The 8,798-nt window shown below is 55.9% G+C and overlaps 1 protein-coding gene across 1 annotated transcript; it reads left to right on the top strand.

The window, feature by feature from the left end:
- The first annotated feature begins 3,503 nt into the window (after positions 1–3,503).
- TFF2 (trefoil factor 2) lies at positions 3,504–6,643 on the top strand. Its single transcript, XM_037043114.1, has 4 exons — positions 3,504–3,742; positions 4,392–4,541; positions 5,435–5,581; positions 6,453–6,643. The coding sequence occupies exons 1-4, from the start codon at positions 3,670–3,672 to the stop codon at positions 6,464–6,466; spliced, it is 384 nt and encodes a 127-aa protein (XP_036899009.1). The 5' UTR covers positions 3,504–3,669; the 3' UTR covers positions 6,467–6,643.
- The last annotated feature ends 2,155 nt before the right edge of the window (positions 6,644–8,798 follow it).

The raw sequence follows: 8,798 nt of genomic DNA, 5'->3' as shown, positions 1-8,798 counted from the left end.
GAACACAGGGTGCAAGCAAGGTGAAGGGCACCCGTCGCCTCTCTGAGGGAAGTAAAGGAAGTCTTCCTGGAAGAAATCAGGTGAACACAGGGTGCAAGCAAGGTGAAGGGCACCCGTCGCCTCTCTGAGGGAAGTAAAGGAAGTCTTCCTGGAAGAAGGGACTCCTGATTGAGAGCAAGAGGAGCATAGAAAGGAGTTAGCAAGACGAAGGGTGGAGGCAGAGCCCTGAGAGGGATGAGGGCACAGGAGCAAGGCTCAAAGGCCAGGGCGTGTGCAGGCAGGTGGGATACGCCTGCTCCCTGGGGGAGCACCCAGCCGCAGAGGAAGCTGGCGGGGCGTGTGGGCCCAGCTCCCAAAGCGTCCTGCTTTTCCTACTCCGGCCACTCAGAGCTGGTTTGCACCTCGCAGGCTGTGAGAGGCAAGGGGGAGGTGGAAGAGGGGCATGTCGAGGTTTTCATTTTATAAAGGTAATTAAGGCAATTGACTTCTGTCTGGAGAGGGACAGAATTATTTGTGGCTGAGAGACGAGTTAAGAGACGGGTGTGGCCAACGAGGTGAGAAGTCACAGGACTAGTCTGGGTGTAAATGCAGATGCTGATGGAAGCCACGCAGGTGCCGTAACGGGACACATCCAGCCGGGGGTGGGGGACCAGCCACAGGAGCCAGGAGAGCTCGCCCCTGCACGGGAGGACCGCCACGGCTCCAGCCTCGAGGGCTACCTTCCAGCCTCCTTGGAGAACAGGTTTGTGACTGATGGCCTCCCTGGGCTTTGCTTTGTCTCAAAAAAAAGTTACCGAGATCTTTGTACCTTCTACTCAGTTCTGCTGTGAACCCAGATCTTCTCTAAAGAGTAAAATATGTTTTTTAAAAAAAACATTTTGCCTTTATTTTGGGGGGATATTTCACTGAGTATAGAATTCTGACTTGTCGAGGCTTTTCTCCCCTCTCAGCACTTTAGAACCGCCAACCTGTTGCCTTCTGGTTTTCGTTGTTTCAGACGAGAAATCACTTGTCATTCTTATTATGTTCCTCTGTATGCGGCGTGTGTTTTCTCCAGTGGCCGTACAACTATTTTTAATTACTTCTATTCAACGCTTTGCCTATGCTGTGCCTTGATGTGGTTTTCTTTACCTTGTTTGGAGTCACCGGGTGTCCACAGTGTACGAGTTTATGTTTTTCATCAAGTTTACAAAAATTTTTTGTCATTATTTCTTCTGTACTTTTTCTCTCCTCTCCTGATGCTATGTATGCCAATGATATGTGTGCTAGGCTGGCTGGCAGCCTCTCGCAGGCCCTTGAGGACAGGTTCCCTCTGTGTGGGTCCCTTTCCTCTGCCCACTCCAGGGCGAGTACTGCACCGGCTTCCGTAACCCAGCCCCTTCTTCTACAGCACCTGGTCGAAAGCCCATACAGCAGATTTTTCATTTTAGATTTTTTTTCATGTCTAGAATTGCCATGTGGTTCAACGTTAGGCTCCATGTTTTAATTCAGATTTTAAATGTTGTTTTCTCATCATAGTTTTATGTCTCCCTTGGAATATTTGAACACTTCAGTGCAACATCTGGGTCCGTTCCTACTCACCCATTTTTCTAATGGGTCACACTTCTTCACACGATGAGTGAATTTCGGTTTTGTGTTAAGCATTGTTGTGTGTCTGGATTTTGCTGTCTTCCTCAACAAATGCTAAGTTTTGTTCTGTCAGGCAGTTGATTTACTTGCAGATTAAATTTATTTATTTTATTTTTAAAAAGATTTTATTTATTTATTTATCTTTAGAGGGGAAGGAGAGAGGGAGAGAAACATTAATGTATGGTTGCCTCTCGTGCGTCCTCTGCTGGGAGTTGGCCTGCAGGGAACTGGCCTGCAACCCAGGCATGTGCCCTGACTGGGAATTGAACCGCGATCCTCTGGTTCGCAGGCCTGTGCTCAATCCACTGAGCTACGCCAGCCAGGGCCCAAAATCTATTTTTAAGACTCTAAAGATTTGCGAGCAAGGAGACGGGAGGAAGCTCTGCAGCTGACAGGTATGGAAAGTGGGATGGTTCATGGCCCGCATCTCCAAGGAGCATGGTTTTTGAGTGAGGACGGAGACAGCAGAGCTCAAGGTCAATGTTCAGCCGCCTTCCTGAGACCCCATGATGGCAGCGAGGACAGACGACGCAGGCGCAGATGCGCTGTGTGCACAGCGCCAGGCCTGCGCACAACGCCACGCCCCTGTAGGGCGAGGCTCACGCTGCAGGTGCCACATCTGCTGTAATGGTTTCCTCACAGGCGGAACAACTTGCTTTGAAGAAATGTGTCTTTTTCTAACTTGCCCCAGAAGCAGTGTGTGGGTGGTTGGTGCCTGGGAGGATGGTGCTGAGCATCTCTGCCTGTGGCGGATGCAAGGGAGCGAGCTGGTCAGGGAAGACTCCTGCTGGGGCCGGAGGAGGGTGTGAGCCTGGGGGGCTGAGGCTGATGAGCTGTGTCTTGGGCATGGATCAGGGGTTTTGGCTAGACGTGTGCAAGGGCCAGGCTGGGGACAGTGGGCAGTCGGGTGCAGGGAGAGGAAGCAGAGAAAACAAAGGGGATGAGAAGCCAGGAGAGGAGAGGTGATCCGGGGCCCTATGTCTTGGTCGTGACAAAGGGCGACAGGGATGTGGGGCAGGAAAAGCTGACTTTGCATGGTTTTCAGAGATGGAATCCCATTGGTTCCACAGCAGAGGGTAGTTAAGGACCTCGTCTGGAGATGTGCTAGCTGGACCCCCAGAGGCCCTGAGGACCCAGAGTTTTGGAATCCCTGAACCTCTGGGTTTCTGGCTGCTCAACCAGTGAAGGGTAGTTTGGAGAGTCCTAGTACGTCCTCTGGTGGTGGGAAACGTCACAGCCCCTCCCAGCCTTCCCACCGGCCATCCCTCGAGTTCGGGTGGGGTGTCTCGCCTCTGGTTCTCTCCTTCCTTTTTCTGTCCTGTCCTCAGACTCCCTTACCCAGAGCACCTTGCCCCAGGCATGGCCGGTTTGCAGGCAACATCTTTTAGGACCTGCAAAGAGTTCCCATGGGAGAGAAAATGAGCTGATTTTTACACTCATCTGGGCTCCTCCTTTCATCTGGTCAGATGCAACTCCATGGAGAGGAGCCGCCTCCCCAACATGGAGAAAGGGGGTGCTGGCAAGGGGCCAGGAGAGCCCCTACCTGTGCAGCCCCTGAGGAGGTTCTCCTGTCCTTCTTGGAGATGTTCCCATTCCGGAAGCAGGGGTCTTCCTCTGCCGGCAGCCGGCCCGGTCATGTTTCCTGATAGCCATGGGCCCAATATTTTTTTAAAATCCTGTGGTAGTCCCCTGCTTTATCTGTTGAAATACACGGCTTATCCCTTCCTGGGTGTGACACTGTGAGCGCCCAGCTCCAGACGTGCCTGTGGCCAGTGCTCCACCCTGCCCTCAGCCCAGGCGGGGTGGCCTCGCGGGTGCCCAGGGAGCACGACTCCTGGCCTGAAGCATGCCTGCGTGGCCCTCTGTCTGCTGGCCGAGCTGTCTCAGCCCCTTTCCAACAAAGGATGGAAGTGTTAGGGCCGGGTGGGAGAGAAAGGTTATCTCCGCTTGCTGAGCAAACAGAGAGAAGATGATAAAACACCCGCTGGCAGTGGGAACCCTGCATTTCGCAGGCGCCCCTGGGTGCAGCTGAACTTGGACATGGCAGGCACCCGGCTCCTGGTGGTGGCCCTCATCCTGGGCCTGTGTGTTCTGGTGGATGCTGAAAAACCTTGTGAGTATTTCTAAGGGACCCTCTGGAGCTCAGTGCTCACAACTGCCCGGTGAAGCCTCTGGGCCAGGGAGCCTGGAGAACCTTCCAGCACCTCGAACGCAGTGGGGGTATGGAAGTTCCCTTTGGTGGGTGTCCATTCTTATTTGTGTCTCTCAAGAGGAAAGGCGGGACGATGAGCAAACTCGAGGGAGGAAGCCGTGGGAAAGGCATCCTGAGACCAGTGGCCTTGGCCACACAGCCAGCCCCCCGATTTATGCTCACACTTGCTTCCCTGCTATTCTGGGAGGACACCTGGGGTCCACGTGACCTCCAAGAAAGGCCTCCCTCTGGTTCAAGTTCAGAATGACCACAGGAGCTTGGGGGCCAGCTTGAGGAGAGGGATTGGGCAGGAGGCCCCACCAGGGGCTCCTTGGGGCCTGGCCTCGATCGTCTCTCATCTGACCTCTACCTGGGTCCATCTGTCTGCCTCTCTCCAGAAGGGTATTTCCTTACTTATTTATTTTACCAATAAAACCGTTTCAGCAAAGCCCCATCAATAGGGGTGAGATAAGTCTTCACATTTCCCTGTGTGGACAGCGAAGAGGTCCTAAGCATGCCCCTGGGGGCAGAGGTTGCGGGGAGGGGAGAGCTGACCCCGGGGTCTCCCCAGGGCCCTCCCAGTGCTCACGGATCAGCCCCCAGAACCGGAAGAACTGCGGCTTCCCCGGCATCACCAGCGACCAGTGCTTTGACTTGGGGTGCTGCTTCGACACCACCATCCCGGGGATCCCCTGGTGCTTCGACCCCCTCCCGAAGCAAGGTAACTAGCAGGAGAGCTCCACTCTCTCTTTGTGCCCTCAGCTGCCAGCCAACAGTGCTTGAGGACAGGTGCCCAGGGCCACCAAAGGGAAGAGAAAGTGCCCCCCCCGGCCCCGTGTCCACCCCGGAGGCCCAGGTGCAGGCCCCCCGTCCCTTTCGGCAGACAGGTCTGAGGCCCCTTGTACGTACAGAACACGTCTTCCTGTACTGGGAGAGAAAACAACTCTCAGGACCTTCCTGCCTGTGAGAGCGTGGCCCCTGAAGGGGCATTTCATAGGACATCAGCAACCTGGCAGCTCACAGACCTCTGGGCTGATGAGGTTAAGACGTCTAGGGTTGCCTTCTGTGAGCGCCTCTGACCACGGGAGAAGGTCGTTCATTCCAAGGCATGCACAGAAAAACGTGGTGTGTGGGAAGCACAGCGGTGGGTCTGAAACTCGGTGCCCACAGCCTCCCGTCCACAGGCCCGGGGACTGAGCAGGAGGCTCCCAGCTCTGAGGCTGGCTGTCGGCCAGGGCCCTCCCTTCGGGGAAAGTGCTGTTGGGTCAGACACTTGGGCCGAATGCTTTGCAATCTTACACGTCACTTGCCACCTTGTCTCACTGTGGCCTGGTGGGCCACCCCATTTTACAGAGGGGAACGTCGAGTCCAGAGAGGAGGAATGACTTTCTCAAGGCCCCAGGACTTTAGACCTTCTGACTTGTGCCATCTGTGGGGAAGAAGGGGTGGCCAGTCGCTGGTGCCTGCACGTCTGCTGTCCACGGGTGTCGGGCCTCGGCTGTAGATCCGTCAGTGCTCCCTGGGGAGGATGGGGACAGAAGTCCATAGGCAACTGTAGGGGGCTTAATGGAGTCCCCGTGTTGTTTCTCTCCCAAACCCGGTGACGGTGACCAGAGCAAGAGGAGTGTATCATGGAAGTCTCGGACCGCAGTGACTGTGGCTACCCGGGCATCAGCCCCGAAGAGTGCGCCTCTCGAAAGTGCTGCTTTTCCGACACCATCCCGCAGGTGCCCTGGTGCTTCTTCCCGAAGCCTGTGGAAGGTAATGTCACGCGGCTGAGCCCCCACCTGGTGCCCACCGCACACGGAGAGCTTCTTGGGGAAGGAGGGAGCCGGGACAGGGAGGACCCTAGGCTAGACTTCGAGCCTGAATGCCACACAGATCAGGGCTTCTGAACCTGGGGTCGCTGTTTCAGGAAACAAGTGTACTGATGGAGTGAGCCTGCCTTAATTGTGAACCAGCTCTGAAGGCAACTCCAGAGTGTGCTCACCAACGGCAGCTTCCTTTAGAGGCGCTCAAAGCCACAGAGCATCATGTGTCGTTACAATGGTTTGAAGGCATCACATTGCCAGCCACACCCCTGGATCTTGGCCCACTTTGGTGGCCTCTCCCATTCCACTGCAGTTCAGTCACCATGTTGGGGTGCCCCTAAATGCCACCACTGTGTTGGATGCTGGGGACGGGGTCCAGAACAAAGCAGATGTGGCTCCTTCTCTTGGGGACCTCCCTGTCCTCTCCCATGTGACCAGCATGACAGCTTCTGCCCACAGCATCCTGCTTCAGGGCCAGTGCCGGGGGTTTCCAGTCCCCTCCCCTGCCCCTCCATCCCATGTGTCTCCAGACAAAATAAAGGAAAAGCAGGCATTTTCCAAACAGTGGGGGCAAGGCACTGACCCGTGAAGGGCACAGCTTCCACTTGCAGAAGTTTCCAAGTGGGACCTGGGGGTCTACCTGGACAACGTCCCCCTTTCTGAGGACACCCCAGCCCTGGGCATTTGTCCTAGGAGGGGGCTCCTTCTTCAACGGGCACAGCCTGGCACCTGGCTTGTTGTCACGTGGCTCAGAGCACCATTTGCTTGGTCTCTGGGGCTCCCTTATCTCCTACCAACCGGCTCGCCTTTTCCATTTCTAGACTGTTATTGTTAAGAAGCAGTGACTCCAGAGGACCTGCCGCTCCTGGATGCTCGGACACCAAACCAGGGCACACCCACTTGTCAGTTCCCCGTCAAGCTTCCTGACTTCCTGGGTTTTCTTAGTCACTGTTTATTCCCTTCGAGGGTTTAACGTTCAGTGTCTCAAAAATAAAGAAACCCTTAAAACCTGCTCAATTTACGTCGGCTTCATTGACACAGAGCTGGAGACAACCTTGTGTGCGTGTGTGTGCAGTGTGCTTGTGGTTTTAGTGCTCTTTCATCGCCGTAATAGCCGCGATTCTCGGATAGGTGCAGCGACTCCAGTGGCAATCAAGTATCTCATACAAGCGAAAGTCGGAATCCACCCCTCTTTGCAAAGCCTGTGCCTGCCCGCTCGCTCCCACGCTCACTCAGATGGCTTCAGCCCTCACAGCTCTTGCAGTAACCTGCAATTTCAGACTGAAACGACGAAATCACTTCGCTTTGACCAAATGCATTGCAGACCACCTGCTTTGGAGCTGAGCACCAGGCCCCCTTTCCTAAAGGGAATCAGGAGGGGCTGAGGCTGTGTTGGCTGTCAACACCTCCCCCCGCCCCCGCCCCCACCCCCCACCGATTTGTTTCCTTGTTTTCTGTTCTGTCCCTGGGAGCAGCGGGAAGGCACGCACCAGCTCTCACTGAGGCTCCTCCCGTCAACCCGTAGGCAGGTGGTAGCGGACAGGTGTTTCATGTCTACGGGAAGGGGTCAGTGTGGGGCTGCAGTGCACCTGCCTGTCTGCAGCTTCTCCCTGCTCCTGACCCATGCTCCAGCTGAGCCCACAGGCTTAGCACGCTTTACCCTACCCTCACCTCGGAACCCCACGGCCTCCCCTTCCTGGGTGGCAGGGGCACCAACTTTGCTTTGGAAAGTGGGAATTTGAAAAGTGTTTCTTCAGAGAAGCAGCTGGGCCCACTTTGGTGGCCTCTCCCATTTCACCACAGTTCACATGGTGTGGTTTGCATGTTCCCGAGTCAGCCAGGCCAGCCACACCCAGGGCAAAGCCATGTCCCTCTCCAGGGGCCACGTGAATTGTCCCTCCCAACACCTGGAACTGGCCCAGGGCTGTCTTGCCCGCTGGGTTCCGTGGCAGCCCCTGCTTTCGTGTAGCCCTTGGGCATTTTCTGGTCTGCAGACCTGTTGCTCTCAGGCTGAGCGAGGGACACTCAGCAGGGACCTCTGGGTGCCCACACTGCAGGCGTTGTCTCAAGATTCTCTTCTCTGGCCCCACGCCCTTCCCACTTCCTGCCTCAGGATTCTCTGCGGTGCATCAGCACCCTAATTGCTGAGCTGGTTCCTGCATTGGCTTTCTGAGGACTGAGTGTGGGGTGTTAGGTGACTTCGGCGGCATTTGCTGTGGGCTTGGGGATCCTTGTTCCAGATATTGTAACCCTTGTTCCTCCACCTCCATCGACGGCAGTTCACTGCTCTGTACCCGGTGTGGCTTGGATCGCACGGTCCCTCTCTCCTCCTCCTTTAGATGGGCCACCAGAGGGTCCTCGCTGCCCCGGGAGCAATGGTTGGTGACATGCTAACACCTTCCCAGCAGAAATGCGGACTTTTCTTTGTCCTTCTCTCTGTCTTCCTATCTTGTTCCTTCCCCTCCTTTCCCTCCAGGGATGAGTTACTTCCCATCTCCCCTGCCTGTCTCTGCTTCCCCTTCCTCCATCCCCTGTCCCTTCAGAGGCATCCCCAGTCACTGCTGGGCTCTGGCAGACACATTGCTGACGGTGGAGGTGGGCGAGGCTTGGTGGAGAGGGTCCCATTATGAGCTGGGGAAGGGGGAAGGCCCCTCACTCCCACTGCCCTGGTCTCCTGGCTCCTGAGGTTCATCCAGGCCCTTGATTGCTGGTTCAGGTAATTGCTTGAGAAGCAGTCACAGGAGAGGGGACTGGCCAGCACATTGGCGGAGTGGACATCACAGTGAAAGTGGGGGTGATACCCCAGGTTGTGACATCGGAGAGCTTCTCTTGTTGCTCAGATTTTCAGCCGTCCTGTTTATAAAGCGTGGGGAATGCTTACCTTCCTAGCGGGGTGTGGTGGGAATCACAGTGAATGTCCGTGGGCTCCCTGGTGCCCAGTGGGCCACCAGTGGAGAGTCTGGGCCAGGGAGCCTGTCTGCCCCTCTCGTCCTGACACCATGCAGGGCCACCTGTGGACCCTGTGCAAAAGCCTCTTCCACTTGGCGCAAGGGTGGCGTGGCTGCGTCCAGGATGTGGGTGCGTCCCGAGGCCATGTACTCACTCGTTCGCTTTGTTCTAGAAAGCCACCAGCACTGTGTAGGCAAATACGGAGCCACTGTGACAGG

This window comes from Sturnira hondurensis, unplaced genomic scaffold (genome assembly GCF_014824575.4).
Source record: "Sturnira hondurensis isolate 20B ecotype Veracruz unplaced genomic scaffold, ASM1482457v3 Scaffold0003874, whole genome shotgun sequence".
Classification (NCBI taxonomy): Eukaryota; Metazoa; Chordata; class Mammalia; order Chiroptera; family Phyllostomidae; genus Sturnira; species Sturnira hondurensis.
The sequence above is the reverse complement of the archived record's forward strand: the minus strand, read 5'-3'. Positions and strand labels throughout refer to the sequence as shown.